This window comes from Denticeps clupeoides, chromosome 20 (genome assembly GCF_900700375.1).
Source record: "Denticeps clupeoides chromosome 20, fDenClu1.1, whole genome shotgun sequence".
Classification (NCBI taxonomy): Eukaryota; Metazoa; Chordata; class Actinopteri; order Clupeiformes; family Denticipitidae; genus Denticeps; species Denticeps clupeoides.
This window is the reverse complement of record NC_041726.1, coordinates 8,269,702-8,286,125: the sequence shown is the minus strand read 5'-3', so window position 1 is coordinate 8,286,125 and position 16,424 is coordinate 8,269,702. Positions and strand designations below refer to the sequence as shown.

The following is a 16,424-nucleotide window of genomic DNA, read 5'->3' as shown; positions in this document are numbered from 1 at the left end:
AATAGTTCAGGGTGGTAGTAGCCTAGTGGGTAACACGCTCGCCTATGAACCAGAAGACCCAGGTTCAAATCCCACTTACTACCATTGTGTCCCTGAGCAGGACACTTAACCCTGAGTGTCTCCAGGGGGGGACTGTCCCTGTAACTACTGATTGTAAGTCGCTCTGGATAAGGGCGTCTCATTAATGCTGTAAAGGTAAATGTAAAATGTAAAAAAAATTAGTTGACAAATGTGGCAACTGACATACTGACAAGTGCAGAAAATGTGTGGTGGGGTGTCGGATTTCTCCGTTCGCGGAGTTAATTTAAGACAGACCTAAACCGGGACTTCTATCTTAAGTGCAGACACCCCGCTTGGCGGATCACCCTCTGTTCGTCACGCGGCGGGCGGCACTCTTTCACGCTCCATCACTGCCAACGACTTCAGAAGAGAAAAAGGGAAGCGCTTCGCCACACTCCACTTAAACAGGAAACTGGGGCCTAACTGATTACGTTAACATGTCGGCACGTTTTGCATTCCTGTTCATTCCTGTCTGACATGCGTAATGCCTGAAGATGTGCATCACTCACGGGATTCCTCTTGGCAAATCCAAATGACACTTATTTGGAAATATGGGGTCGTTGAGATGAATTTATAATATTTGACGTGTACGCTCACACATAAGCATCACGTCAACGCTTGATGGTGGGAGTGTCTGCTGTGCAGGGAGCACAGGAGTGGCAACCAATCATTGTTTCTCACTTGGATTAACCCGCAATAATCTCGACCGATTGGCCAACATGTTCATGATGGATGAATGGATTTGGAACCTCTTGATTTTGTAATAGTTTTAAATATTATCAAAAGCTTTAGTCTCTATGTTCGTGATCAGAACCTCTGAAGAACATCAGAAGTAAAATGCTGATTGTGATAATGCTGAAGACAGAATCGATGTAACATTAATAAACACTCTCCGCATTCTATGTTTTGTTTAGAGCCACAAAAAACAGGACCCTCAGACCTAAGACTGATCTTATCACATTTACATTTTACATACTTTCTGTGCATGTGTAAGTTATGCTAATTATTTCTGTCTCACACTTCTTGGCCGTCAGGTGTAAGAGCTGTGAAATCTGCACGGTGGTGGTACTTGGGAGGAACTCTTGGGCTCAATTCTCCATGCTTCACATTTTCTTGTGAAAGAGGCATGGTAGTTACTCACCTGATGACCACAAAGTCCCAGGTTTTTACCATTGTGTTTCCAGGGGGACTGGCCCGGTCGCTACTGATTGTACGGCGCTCTGTTTCACGGAGTCTGATAAATGCTGTAAATAAACAGACGATAACGTAGAGGGGAGCCTGACCAAGGCTGAGAACCACGCCATACGTGAATCATTAATGTTGATTTAATACGTGGTTATTTTTTTCCTTTGGTTTCAGTCACCTTCTGTCAATTAGCAGTTTAAAAGAAACGTTCTGCGCTCCTCTGAACATACTGACCGCTCTCGGAGGTTTGGCTATAATTACTATCCAATGGCACGTGGTGTTCGCAACAAAGGCCATAATAACCAGGCCTGGGCCCCAGCATTGCTGCAGGTGGCTGTGCCGCGCGGTCTCATCATTTTGAACCTGATGCCGCACGTCTGGCCGTCCAAAGGCCTCTTCGCGACTAGAAGCTCGCTTTCTTCAGACGCTTCTTCTCATGCGACTAATGACCGTTTCCAATTGCCGTCAGGCTGCGCACGTGTTACGTGTGTTAAATAGAAGAAACACTTCTGGTAGGTTTCAAACACTCCCATGTCCCATGTGATACACCCATGTTGCAGAGGAGGTCATGAGGTCATGAGGCTTCAATGGTGAAATGTTCCTTGTTGGATACAACAAGCAACATCGTTTTGTACAGTTTGGATAGGAATGGGGTGCATTTCAATAAATATGATAATATATGCCATTTAGCCGACGCTTTAATGCAGAGTGATGCATGGTGCATTGAGTGCACGCTTTTTATTTCCGACCGTTTTGCGCTCCCTCGGGAAATCAAACTCCTCGTATTTCCTGCCTCGGCAGGGTCGGCACAACGCGCGATAGGCTTCCCTCCCGAAACCCTCCCGGACGTAACGGCCCTCTTGAAACAGACCACCAGGCCGTCGGTGTCTGCAAGGGAGCCAAAAGAGAAAAGGAGCTTCTGTCTCCAGGCTGGCTTTTACCGTGGTGGGCGTGTCGACCAGGAGGAGGAATGTTTCTTTTGTTGGCGACGCTCCCCAGGGAACTTCCTTCGCCTCCCGGCGGAGCAGGAGAGGTTGAGAGAGCGGCACGTCTGCGGACGCCATACAGAGCCGCAGCCAAGGCTGTTGCTGAGACAACTGATCTGAAGACTGTGGGGAAGGACAAAGGGCTCTGTGTGCTGACAGCATAATCTCTTACGACTCTGTTTTTCTTTCTTTTTCTTGTTTAAAGCAGCCTGAAACTCATTATGCGATGCGTGGCTAGGTGGTACCACGTTTTCGTTCCTTCCCTCCTCAGCCTTCCCCCCATTCTTACATCGCTCGTAGGCCGTTGTTGATACGTTGGCAGCTGGATTTTTATGACTCTTCTTTTCTTTTTTTTTTTTTTTTTTTTTTTTTTTCCTCTTTATTCTCTCTCTAGTTTTCAATTCAGATCTCGTGCCAGGAATCGCATTCACTTTTCACGGCCGATAAAGCCGCTGGCGCAGGCCGATGTTTCTTTCAAATCTGTTTGCAACACTGTTGTGCTGAAGGTGGGTGAACACGGTTCTGAGTCGGGCCCATTTCTCTTACTCACAGATAATCACCGTATAAAAAGATCTTGTTATTTTAACCATCAAATCTGGTAGTCGTTAAAGTAAATTCATGCAATTATCAACTGGTTCATTCTAAAGAATGTTTGGGGGGAGCAGAGGTCATTACTGTTGTTCTCTTTCTGTTGCTGCCATTAAGTTCTGTGCAGGATGAAAGCAGGGGACATTTTGATGGACAGACAGTGGCAGGGAAATTACATCACTTTTTAGCGCAAGGCCATAAAGTGAAAGAAAGAGAGAGTCTAAAAAGCTGCACCACCGACCCACATCCCGCTGAGGATAAACATCTTAAGAATATTAAAAGATTAACTTCTCTTCAGCACATTGTTCTGCGTTACTCAATTAGGACAAAGGTGCACTTAAACTTAAAATAATTATATTAAGTTTTGTATTGATGTCCTTGTTATGTTATGATGTGTTATATTATCAATCCTTCAAAATTATATTAATTTAACCTTCTTAACAGAAAAAAGTAACCAGATTTTGCCCATGTTCACTTCAGTGTTGGCATCTTTGCACATAAGAACATAGACGGAACAGAGCGCTAGAGCCCCTGGTTTTTGTCAAGAGGAGCTCTGTATTTAAGACTAATGTAAGAATCCTGACGTCACTGCATTGTTGGCTGCAGTACCGTATTTGTCCACGTGGGTGTGATAAAACATCACGTTTAGATAGATAGATAAATTCAAATTCCAACGCAAATTTTATGTGTCACATACATAGTCATACACGGTATGATATGCAGTGAAATGCTTTTTGCGACTGCTACAGACCATAAAATATGTGTAACAGGTAGGGTGAAGGTGTGCAAATGAGTGAAAGACAATGTATAAGATAAAAAAAAGCATGTGATCGTAGAGGACGGAGGCTGTTTTGCAGCTATTTGTTAAGAACTATTATGATTTTAACCTAAAGCTGGGCCCAAACGTCTTGCCTGTCGTGTAGAAAATGCTCTACATTCTCTATTCAACACTGATAGTACTATTAGTGTAATTTTTTTACAATTTGCAATAACTCACTCACTTGCACCAAGCATGCACCTATCATGGCTTCCATCTGTTAGTTCTACTGCTGCCTTTTCCATCATTCCAAACCACCAGTTTCAAGACCAGGGTCCCACTTCAGAATGGCTTGTGAAATAACTGCCGGTGCCAGAGGAAGAAAGAGAAAAAAAACACCCCACGAGCACTAGGAAGAGGAGGGCAGTTTCTTACCAGCGCGCCACTTGGCGCTGGCCGGCTTCGACATGTTGCATGCCACTCGGCCTGGCCTCTACCCAACAGCCCAGACGCTGCAGCGACCCTGTTCCTACCTCATCCACCCGCAGCCAGGTGCTTACGCAAGGTCCCTGTCAGATCACAGCCGACAGGAGATGCCTCTTCCCCCCCCCGCCACGTCCAGCAGGAGGGAAAACCGGGTTAACTGGAAGGCCACCAGTGCTGGAGCGATAAGCCAGCCGGACTTAGGTGACTCAGCGAGGGCTGAATTTTTATAGTGTGACGGGCGAACATGTACACGTAGTACGAGAAATCAGGTCCACACAGTGTCTACATATTTACATCATTTTATTTTTATACAATGAAGGCTGATTTCGTTTTTTTTTTTAACCCGATCACAAATCTGAAATTCACAGTGCAAAATAACCTTCGGTGCCACCCGTCCTGTTTCCTTCGCTGAACTGCCAAAAAAAAATGCCACTGAATAGCTTTTCAGGAATGAAGAAGCGAAACAATGCAGTGAAATTTTGCGTGACACCAGGGGTGACGTCTAAAAGTCCAGCTGAGGACGGAGGGACAAAGGAAGGAGGCTGTCAGCGGCGTAACTGTGGAAGGTAAACCAAACAAAAGGAGCGCACACAGAACTCGTCACCATCTTTTAGAGCTGAGTCACCGACACGACTCACAAAAAAACCTGTTCGCCCAACACCAACAACATCGTTCCGAGGGGCGAGGACCATATGGGTGTAAGTGACATTTTGGACAAAATTGAGATGTGCCTATCAAATGGAAGCTCCTATATGGCTCTTTCTACTGGCAAGAGGATATGAATAAAGTTATTACACAAGCAAACAAACAAATATACCCAGCACAAAACACAGAAGCAGCCGGTGCCACTTTTCAGATGTAAAAATGTTATAAAGATATTAGATATTAAACATATACTAAATATTGTTCATTATGTATACTGGTATATACAGTATATCCTAAAAAAAAGTCTGTCTTTATGATACAGGTTTTGGTTTTAACTTTACGGTAAAGTTGCCTAAATGTCAGTTGTACCCATATGGTTGTCACAGAGCAACTTCTGTTCCGTTTATTTCCAGCGTTTATTACCAATATAGGTAAATAAAAAATATAACACAATGATGCTGTTTTATTGAAGATGCATAATTAATTAATGCAGTAGGACCTTCCTTGCTCTAGGCCCTGCAAACTTTTCGATTATCTTGAGGTAATCCAGTCCCTGATCTTCATGAAGCCACTTATCATTCATCTTCTTGCCATTCTGCAGTGCCCCCTAGTGGCCTGGCGCCAATTTCCTTGCATAATTCCACAGATGACCATTAGAGCTGTCTCACACAACTTACTAATTATGCATTTTGTTTTCCCTGAAGGAGAATGGGGGGGGTGTCACCTCCACCTTTCACCAAGTTGACCTTTTTCACGTTCCTAGACCGGTGTGTGTGTTTCTCGTTCCTGTATATTTACATTTCAGTTCCATTTTTTCATTCTTCTGAAACGCCGTTATCGTGAAAATCATTTCTTGTGGCACGTCGCCCAGTACTACTACTAGCAGCTTGTCGTTCCTGCCAACTATGAGAACCCAGGGTTCAGTGTGTGTGTGAAAGAGAGAGGAGCGCGCCGACGGCGGTCTCTCTCCGTCTGGGACTCCGCGGCCCTGGCTGCTGCAGAAGGTGGACCCAGATGGACGCGGCGAGACCACCGTGAAAGGTCAAACGCTGGTGTGACACATGGCACTCCACAGCGAGAATGTGCAACGACTCTGAGACAGAGAATGCGGGTGAGAGGGGGAGAGCAGTGGACCTGATAGAGAACAGCTTGTGCATGTGTGTGTGTGAGAGAATACACACTCTCTGGTGCAGCGAGGAGGTGAGTCAGCATGGCCTCTGGACCTCAGTAAGAGGAGCCCAGGCGTCTCCAGCTCCTCTTTAGCTAATGTGTCCTGAATCCCGAGGACTCGGCCCAGATTAGTCACTGCGTTGACGCTTTTTTCAGTTTGTTAGCACCGTACGACTTCTACGACGAACACTGCTCGTTATGCACAAATGCCCTTAAAATAAAATCAACATTACAGTACTTCTCACGGGTGAGTGTATACTTGACGTATACGGGGGGACATCACAAGAACAATGAGGATTAACTAAATGTTACAAAGGTGCACGTTGGTCCCAGAATTCAAGACAGAAGGAATCAAGTTCTGTTAGAGGAAGAAATCGTCCTCCAGGTCCGAGTCGATGGCGGGGACAGTCTGTTCCGCGGACCCGGCTTCCTGCTCGCCGCTTCCTGTTTCCTGCTGGCTGCCCTGGAACCACGGGTGGAGCAGCACTTCGGCGGGGGTCAGCCTCTCTCTGGGCTCCCTGCGGAGCAGGCTGTGGAGGAGGCACCGCGCCCGGAGCGACAGACCCTCGGGCAGGCAGTACTGGCCCCGTCGGATCTTGGAGAACAGGGTGGCGGGGTCCGGGTCGTGGAAAGGGTAGCGGCCCACCAGCATGGTGTAGAGCAGGACGCCGAGGCTCCACGCGTCCGCCATCTTGCCCGAGTACGAGCCGCTGCCGTTGAGGATTTCGGGGCTGACGTAGGCTGGGCAGCCGTGGGTGTCTGAGATGGAGTCGTCCTGTCCTGCCAGGATTCGACAGTCCTCCAGGCCTTCCAATTTTACATTGGTCCTGTCATAATGAGAGAAAAAAATCACTTGGATTACTTGGATCAGCATTATTCAGATAGAAATAAAGTCAAAATAAGTCAAATCTCAGCGACAAATGTTTATGGATACTGGTGTCATATAAAGAATTGATTATGTATGTGCAAACAACCAAATGTCCACATTGGACTGAAAATAAGACAAATCCCCTATTAACATATTGCAAGAAAATGTAATATTTGGTGCCATCTACCCATATTTTTGTGTACACCACAACTTTCCGTGTGGTATTGTAAAAGTGCAAACATTAAGCATCAAATTTTCATACTCTGATGGCTTAAAAATGTACCAACAAAATAGTCCGAAAGGTTATTCAGTGTAATATAAAGAATCACCACTATACGGCGCTGCTAGATTCTGAGTGCGTGAACATGTTTGAAGGTGATCAAAGTAACTTTAAAAACTTATATGCCCCCATTGTGTTCTCCTATATATATATATATATACGACAAACTGAATTTTAATGCATTGTTGCAAAAGTGATCACTGCACCATGCAGGGATGAACAGGAAGTGCTGTCTGGAGTATTTAATTACAGTAATATTTCAAACAAAGCATAAGGCCTTAAATTCAACCACCGGTTCAGTTTAGCTGGTTTTGCAAGGTCAGCATTTGCCCACAACAACCGGAGAAAATGTCGGCGTGACAGAAGCGTCTGGGTCGAGCTCACGGAGATGACGGTTTGGTGGCGACGGAGGTGACGCAACGTCACCTGGCCGCCATCTATCAGGACCATCCAGTGCCGTGGAGGCTCATGATCTCCGGTTCTGATTTTCCACCCCGCCCCCCCTTCTCTGTTTGCACTAGCGTGAGTCACCGCGCTGCGCCCGGGCTGTTATCGGAGGTGACACGCTCCCCTCTCGCTCGCCGCTGTCCACTTCCATTCGCGCTCTGCGCTCCGACTCCCAAAGGTCACGTTCAGAAATGCTGCCCCAGAAATGACTAATGGAGGCAAAAAACCCTGGCAGCGGGGCTCTCAAAGGCCGCGGGCCGCGGTCGGGGCTGGCTGGCTGGCTGAGAACCGCGCTCCGTTTGTTCCGCGTGACTCAGTGCAAATGACTGGTTCCTGTAGCGCGCCGCATCCGTCTCTGCGATCCTGTAATTAGCCGCAGCGGCACTTTCTGGTCCCTTCGCGTGAAAGTGGGGTCACCTGTTCAGGCCAGAAGTGACAGAGGGGGAAGTGAGAGTCACCACACCCTCCCTCGTGTAAAAGCAGGAAGTGGGACTGACGATAGAGCAAGCAGGTGACCATCGCACACCTGACCCTTACACACACACACTGCCATGCTTGTCCTTGCAGGGTGTATTAATTAGTGCAATTATCCAGCTATGACCTCTGACCTCTGTTGCCGCTGGTACCATATTGCATTGCTAGTGCATTACTTCCTCCTCACCTCTGTTCGTCCCCGAAAACAAATTTGCGAAGCTTCAGGTCGCCCAGGACGACGCCCGCCTGGTGGCAGTGGGCCACCGCCGCCACCACCTGGCGGAACAGCCGGGCGGCCTGCTCCTCCGGGAGGCGCTTGCAGCTCTTGACGAAGGTGTGCATGTCGCCGAAGTCCTTCTCCTGGAACACGTAGGCCTGGCGCTCCCCGAGCACGATGTCGCGGAGGCCCGCCACGTTCCGGTGGGCCGGCACCATGCCGTACGGCCGGACCTTCTCCTGGTACAGGCCCATGTCGAACACCTGGAGACAGCAGCAGCTGTGAGTCACGACCTTCTGCTCACACTACACCAGGACCCCCCATCTCCCCTCCATATACATATTCCATCATATTCCATCTCCTCCATCCCGACCTCCACATCCTTCCATATACATATTCAATTTACATTACATTTACCAGTAGTTACAGGGACAGTCCCCCCTGGAGACACTCGGGGTTAAGTGTCTTGCTCAGGGACACAATGGTAGTAAGTGGGATTTGAACCTGGGTCTTCTGGTTCACAGGCGAGTGTGTTACCCACTAGGCTACTACCACCATATTCCCCCATCCCCTCCATCCCGACCTCCACGTCCTTCCATATTCATATTCCATCATTGTACCTGCAGCGTGCGTAACAAACGCCCGTAAAGTAACCCGCAGCTCACCTTGCAGAGCAGCTCCTCTCCGGTGTGCGTGTTGAGCGCGCTGTGCACCCCGCTCCTGTCGGCCACGGGCAGCAGCAGGAACTGGCAGATCCGGGAGGGACCCTGGTGGCCCGGGGCGCCACCCAAGGGCGCCGCGCTGGCGGGGCACCCCGGCGAGCTGCCCAGGAGCCCCGCGTCGCCGGCCGACTCGCTGAGCCGGGCGCACTTACCCGCCGGCTGCTCGGGGTCCAGGCGCTTGTGGCCGGACCGCGGCTGCGCGGGGACCCGGCGCCGCAGGCTCATCGCGGCGGATCACTTTGTGGCCAAAAAAAAACGTCCGTGTCGCGACGCGCCGGTTCCTCACGACGACTTCATGGAAGGAGCGATCGTGCGCAGGTGGAAGTCGGACGCGAGGCGGAATTTTTTTTAGATCTATATATATATCTATATATCTATATATCTATATCTATATATTTAAATATCAAACATTCTCTAGAACGGTAATTGTGGCAGTTGTGCCTCCATCTCCCAGGGGGTTGCGAACCGTCCCAGGTCCCCGCGGAAAGTTGTGCGTGACGCCGGACGCGCCAGATAATAATAAAAAAGAGAGAATAAAAGGATTTAAAAAAAAAGAAAAAGAAAAAGAAAGAAAGAGAATCCCCGGAGCGAACGGCGCCGCTGTTCGGCGCGGGGCAGCCGGAGCTCCGCCCGCTCCAGAGAACCAGCCTCTCCGGTGACGCGCGCTATCGGCGGCGCGGACGCGCGGCTTGCGACACCAGCGTCGACGACGCGGACGCGCACGAATGGAAGGAGGAGAAGCCGCAACACGCTGACTCCCGCTTCCACATTTATTCTGCCCATTATATCTTCACTTTTGCGCACAGTTTTGTTGCAAGAGGTTTACATTTGACATTTACAGTATTTACCAGACGCCCTTATCCAGAGCGACTTACAATCAGTAGTTACAGGGACAGTCCCCCCCCCCGGAGACACTCAGGGTTAAGTGTCTTGCTCAGGGACACAATGGTAGTAAGTGGGGTTTGAACCTGGGTCTTCTGGTTCATAGGCGAGTGTGTGTGCGCTGTTATACAAGCTGTACACCGATCAAAGGGTCATTGCGTTAACGGGTTATATCTGCAGTGCTGCCCCAAGGAAAGATGCAATAAAATGATTACAGTAAATGTGAGGGGGTGTACTCACTTTTAGAAATAGACTGTATAGAGTGTATTTAAAACGTACCTGTTATATCCGGAGTTGTAGCTCGCAACAAGACTGAAGAATGAGTATCTGAGAACTGGTCAATATGACCAGACCAATAAAGTACATTTACATTTACATTTGCAGCATTTATCAGACGCCCTTATGCAGAGCGACTTACAATCAGTAGTGACAGGGACAGTCCCCCCCTGGGGACACTCAGGGTGTCTTGCTCAGGGACACAATGGTAGTAAGTGGGATTTGAACCTGGGTCTTCTGGTTCACAGGCGCGTGTGTTACCCACTAGGCTACTACCACCCTATAGTAAGTGTATTTATATGAAGGGCGAGTTTGATTTTTGAAACCCGGTGCCCGGACTTGGTGCCGTCAAGTTGCGTAAATAGTCGCACATGCCGTCAGGAGATGGGATCGCGTGCTAATCTTGTCATATAATCCAGCAGTGGGCCTGACTGCTGCCACGAGTTCCACTGATGCCGCTGAACCCCAAGCCCCGCCTCCCTGGGTGCTATTTATAGGTCATTATGTGAAACCACGCCCCTTCATTGTAACATAGACACAACGAAAGAAACACAACTAAACAAAACAAAAATGCCCAAAATAATGTTCTGCTTGCTTTTTTTTTAACAAAGCTCTCGCTGTGTAAAAAGGCGCAGGAAATGCGGGCCGTTTTTTTTTTTCTGCCCTTTAACGTCTCACTCTTATCAATCAAAATACGTGGACAATCATTAATCCGCTTTATTTTGCAGCCCTGGCATCCTTGCGAAAGTTTTACAGCTGCGCGGTACTGACAGCTGTTTGTTGTTTGCTTGGTGACATGGTTCCTGAAGGACCGCAGGCCCCGCCGGCTGCTGATTGGCCAGCAGTCTTATGATGGCCCATCACGCACTGCGGCGTTCAAGTTCAGGTAGGTTTTATTGTCATTCCGGCCATACACGTACAGTATACAGCGAAATGAAATATCGTTCCTCCAGGACCACGGTGCAACACAGAGCAGAACAGCAGAACGAGTCAACCAAGTGCAACGATACAATTTGACATGACTACACAACACATAGTGCCATTTTCCAAATATTGCTCACATAATATTAATAATGTTCACGTAACATAATAAATTATTCACATATTATTCACATTCATGACAGTGAAAGCACAAGAAGACCATTCATCCAGACAGTTTTGTTTCCGATATTTGATGCTTGCGGCCTTTAGTAATTTGTCCTTATCGGTCAAAAATGCACGTTTATAAGCCGCCAATCATTAACCGGCTTGTTTTCCCACAGTTTTTCTTTTGTGGTCGTGCAGCACAGACAGCTGATTTGTTCCTACAGGCTCTCTCACTCAAAAAATATACATATACAGTACAGGCCAAAAGTTTGGACACAATGTGTTTTCTTTATTTTCATGAGCATTTACGTTGGTAGATTCTCACTGAAGGCATCAAAACTATGAATGAACACATGTGGAGTTATGTACTTAACAAAAAGTGGAGACCTGGCCTCCACAGTCACCGGACCTGAACCCAGTCCAGATGGTTTGGGGTGAGCTGGACCAACAAGTGCTAAACACCTCTGGGAACTCCTTCAAGACTGTTGGAGAAGCATTTCAGGTGACGACCTCTTGAAGCTCATCGAGAGAATGCCAAGAGTGTGCAAAGCAGTAATCAAAGCAAAGAAACTAGAATATAAAACATGTTTTCAGTTATTTCACCTTTTTTTTTGTTCAGTACATAACTCCACATGTGTTCATTCATAGTTTTGATGCCTTCAGTGAGAATCTACCAACGTAAATGGTCATGAAAATAAAGAAAACACATTGAATGAGAAGGTGTGTCCTGTGGCCTGTACTGTATATATATATATACACAGTCCCACAGTGCACGTCTTGATGAGCAGTTGACACGTGGCGAGGTGATGAACGAGCGGGACCTCATGAATTCCTGGGGGCCGCGTTCTCGGCCACATGACTCATCTCCATGAAGGGGAGAGGCGGACCCCTGCAAACACCCTTCCTGGCACAGAAGCTGCGCACCGTACACACAACACACAACCGGGAGGTCACCGGGAGCTCCTAGGAAGCCCCTCTGCCAGGGTGACAGGGCGAAGATTTCTGGAAAAGGGAGGCACGCTAGTTAATAATTCCTGGAGTGGAAAATGTGTGAGTGTGTGTGTGTGTGTGTGTGTGTGGGGGGGGGGGGGGTTATGATACTGTAATGACAGCCTGGTTCCGGCTGCTGGGTAAACGCTGTCGTTAGCCGCCACTGTGGACCCTAATCAGGCCAGCAGCTGGTGCATCTATTCTTGGTGACTTTGCGCCCCTTTTTCCCATGTTCCATCCTGGCGGATTACTCACCCTGTGACGGGCGAGTGTGACGGGCATGTGTGAGGGGCGTGTGTGACGGGCGAGTGTGACGGGCGTAAGTGACGGGCGTGTGTGACGGGCGTGTGTGACGGGCGAGTGTGAGGGCGAGTGTGACGGGCGAGTGTGACGGGCGAGTGTGACGGGCGTAGTGTGACGGGCGTGTGTGACGGGAGTGATGGCAGTGGTGTGACGGGCGAGTCTGTGAGGGCGAGTGTGGACGGGCGAAGTGTGTGACCGGGGCGAGTGTGACGGGCAGGTGTGAAGGGCGTAAGTGACCGGGCGGAGTGTGACGGGCGAGTGTGACGGGCGGTGTGTGGAACGGGCGTTTGTGACGGGCGTGTGTGACGGGCGAGTTGGTGAACGGGCGGAGTGCTTGTGACGGGCGAGTGTGACGGGCCGAGTGTGGGACGGGCGTGTGTGACGGGCGAGATGTTGACGGGCGCGTGTGACGGGCGGAGTGTGACGGGCGAGTGTGACGGGCGTGTGACGGGCATTTGTGAAGGGCGAGCGTGTGACGGGCGTGTTGGACGGGCGTGTGTGACGGGCGTGTGGTGACGGGCCGTGTGTGACGGGCGTGTGTGACGGCGAGTTGTGACGGGCGTGTTGTTGACGGGCGTGTGGTGACGGGCCGTGTGATGGACGGGGCCGTGTGTGACGGGGCGTGGTGGACTGAAGGTGGGGCGAGTGTGAGCGGGCGAGTGTGACGGGCGAGTGTGACGGGAGAGTGTGACGGGCGTGTGTGACGGGCGAGTGTGACGGGCGAGTGTGACGGGCGTGTGTGACGTGCGTGTGTGACGGGCGAGTGTGACGTGCGTGTGTGACGGGCGTGTGTGACGGGCGAGTGTGACGTGCGTGTGTGACGGGCGAGTGTGACGGGCGTGTGTGACGGGCGAGTGTGACGGGCGTGTGTGAGGGCGAGTGTGACGGGCGAGTGTGACGGGCGTGTGTGACGGGCGAGTGTGACGGGCGAGTGTGAAGGGCGTGTGTGACGGGCGAGTGTGACGGGCGTGTGTGACGGGCGAGTGTGACGGGCGAGTGTGACGGGCGTGTGTGAAGGGCGAGTGTGACGGGCGTGTGTGAAGGGCGAGTGTGACGGGCGAGTGTGACGGGCGAGTGTGACGGGCGAGTGTGAAGGGCGTGTGTGACGGCGAGAGTGTGACGGGCGAGGGTACGGGCGAGTGTGACGGGCGAGTGTGGACGGCCCGAGTGTGTGACGGGGCGTGTGTGACGGGCGAGTGTGACGGGCGTGTGTGAAGGGCGAGTGTGACGGGCGTGTGTGACGGGTGAGTGTGACGGGCGAGTGTGACGGGCGTGTGTGACGGGCGAGTGTGACGGGCGAGTGTGAAGGGCGTGTGTGACGGGCGAGTGTGACGGGCGAGTGTGACGGGTGTGTGTGACGGGCGAGTGTGACGGGCGTGTGTGCCGGGCGAGTGTGACGGGCGAGTGTGACGGGCGAGTGTGACGGGCGAGTGTGACGGGCGAGTGTGACGGGCGTGTGTGACGGGCGAGTGTGACGGGCGTGTGTGACGGGCGAGTGTGACGGGCGAGTGTGACGGGCGTGTGTGACGGGCGAGTGTGACGGGCGTGTGTGAAGGGCGAGTGTGACGGGCGTGTGTGACGGGCGAGTGTGACGGGCGAGTGTGACGGGCGTGTGTGACGGGCGAGTGTGACGTGCGAGTGTGACGGGCGAGTGTGACGGGCGAGTGTGACGGGCGAGTGTGACGGGCGAGTGTGACGGGCGAGTGTGACGGGCGGCAGACGGCAAACAGGTTCTGGAGCCGCCGCTTGCAGGCCTCCGTGGGAAAGCGCCCGCATTGTAGTTACATGAACAGGTGTGAGGAAGTGCGGTGTGCGCTTGACGTGTGTGTGTGAGCGGGAGGGGACGGCAGGCCGGTGTCAGATTCAGCTGAGTCGGTCACTTGAAGGGCCGGGGGGGGGGGGGGGGGGTGGAAATCCGAATTACAATATTCCAGAACCAATCGAAGAATGTAAGTGTGAAGGGAGCTTTACCAAACCGACTTGGTTAGAGCATGATAGTTTTTTTTTTTTTAAAATGAACATCTTACATTTGTTGTCGTGTACATGCCGGTACAGAAATAATGTGCCACCCATTGTGGGGCATTGTGGTGCATCCGTTAAAAAGAACAAAAGGAAACGCAAATGGTCTAACCCACCATGATCTAAATTGAACAGAGAACGTGATGACGGGACAAAGGACAAGACACAATGCGGCACGGCACATGTTCATGGAAAATGTCAGGAAAGCGAATTCTAGACTGGTTGGCAGGTTGGTGCAGCGCTTGACTGCCTGATCACATGTTCTGGTTGGTCTAAGCAACAGAACTTCGGTGACCTGGTGGTTGCCTGTCTTCCAATATTTCCTGAAAAAATCCAAATGTTTATTTTTATTCTATTTTGTAATATTTCATATTTATATTTTTAATATTTCGTTTTTTTTTCAATGATGATTTTGGAGCACAGGTATTGTACCAGAAAGCTGTGGTTCCAGTTCCAGTTTTGTTGGGAACCCTGGGATGTTTATTGCAGGTAACAGATGATGAACCCCACAGTCCCGTATTTAATGGTGTTGAGAAGAACCACGAGGGAAACGCCGCATTGGGCTTCTGTCGGAACTTCAGACAACGGCCCTGCCTAGAAGCGATCGTGACACGCGGAAGCGCACCGAACGGCAAGCATTCCACACGTTCATCGAACGTTCCTGGTTGGAAGTTCCTGAAAAGAACGTCGTGGGTCTCCGGCGAACCCTCCCTGGTCAGGGGTGAACGATGCGGAACGGCTCGGAACTGGTTTGTCAGTGGCACGTCGCTCCTGCTTTGTTTCTGCTTCTGCAACATAAGGTGACAACAATGTGGTGGCATATGACCTTGACCTTTAAAGGTGTCAGAAATTAAAAGTGACTTCTCTGGCACGTCCGAATCGCCTGGCACCTAATAACGTCACGGGTCTGTACAGCGGAATGGCTCAGAACTGGTTTGTCAGTGGCGTGTCACTCCTGCTTTGTTTCTGCGACTTCAGATGACAACAATATGGTGGCATATGACCTTTAGAGGTGACAAAGACAAAAAGCGACTTCCCCGGTGCGATCGGAAGTCACACTAGTGCACGTTCTGTTGAGAATGAGAACATTTGGTGCGGGTAGAACGTCAAAGGGTGAGATCTCGCCGCTGCGGGCCTGATGAACCCCTCCCCCCCCAGAGAAGCGAGTGTTTTGAGGTGAGAATTTTAAGGAAGCTGGCTGCGATCTGCCCGGTGGCTTCGCTCCAGGCGCAGACGTTGCGGAACATGGCGTTTGGAGCGTGTGCGGTTTGCTCTGGGTCGGACAGCTCAGTAGTCCTGGACTAACATTGCTTATGTCCTCCACACTCGCTTGAAGCAGGACGTGATAAAGTCACCTCAATGTACCTGCTGACTCAGGGGAGTGGCTTCCACTCTGCTCTCTTTGATGACCACAGCATGGAGAACTGGTCTGGTAGGACATTGACGTGAGCGCTTATCTCAGATCTGTATACAAAATCCAAATCCTTTTGTTTGTACTTTGTGTTCAGAAAGATTACAGATGTGGACAAAGTGCTGCAGTAACACGGAAAAACTGGGGGGCAGTGTTGCCAATTCAGCCAGCAGGGACGAGACCATAGGGGCAGTGGTGGCCTAGCGGTTAAGGAAGCGGCCCCGTAATCAGATGGTTGCTGGTTCGAATCCCGAATCTGCCAAGGTGCCACTGAGGTGCCACTGAGCAAAGCACCGTCCCCACACACTGCTCCCCGGGCGCCTGTCATGGCTGCCCACTGCTCACTAAGGGTGATGGTTAAATGCAGAGGACAAATTTCACTGTGTGCGCCGTGTGATGTGCTGCTGTGTATCACAAGTGACAATCACTTCACTTTATATGAAGTGGTGGTGGGGAAAAAACATGGTGGAAAAGATTGAGAAGAGGGTAAGAATATTATAATTATGTCTTCTACTGCATCACAGTAATGCAACTTGGCTATCCCAGTTTCAGCCTATCCCATGATTCAATGC

The 16,424-nt window shown here is 50.4% G+C and overlaps 1 protein-coding gene across 1 annotated transcript; it reads right to left on the bottom strand.

Moving 5' to 3' along the window:
• Positions 1 to 5,104: 5,104 nt before the first annotated feature.
• On the bottom strand, positions 5,105 to 9,486 carry trib1 (tribbles pseudokinase 1). The gene is made up of 3 exons (XM_028963995.1): positions 8,829 to 9,486; positions 8,134 to 8,426; positions 5,105 to 6,704 (listed from the first exon to the last, which is right to left on the bottom strand). The coding sequence occupies exons 1-3, from the start codon at positions 9,108 to 9,110 to the stop codon at positions 6,239 to 6,241; spliced, it is 1,041 nt and encodes a 346-aa protein (XP_028819828.1). The 5' UTR covers positions 9,111 to 9,486; the 3' UTR covers positions 5,105 to 6,238.
• Between the last annotated feature and the right edge of the window lie 6,938 nt (positions 9,487 to 16,424).

Excerpts from the sequence above, each read along its gene's own strand:
- trib1 (XM_028963995.1), bottom strand. The coding sequence starts at position 9,110 with ATGAGCCTGCGGCGCCGGGTCCCCGCGCAGCCGCGGTCCGGCCACAAG. Across the intron at positions 8,427-8,828 it reads GAGAGGAGCTGCTCTGCAAG|GTGTTCGACATGGGCCTGTA; the intron begins GTGAGCTGCGGG and ends TGCTGTCTCCAG. Across the intron at positions 6,705-8,133 it reads GTTTTCGGGGACGAACAGAG|GACCAATGTAAAATTGGAAG; the intron begins GTGAGGAGGAAG and ends TCATTATGACAG.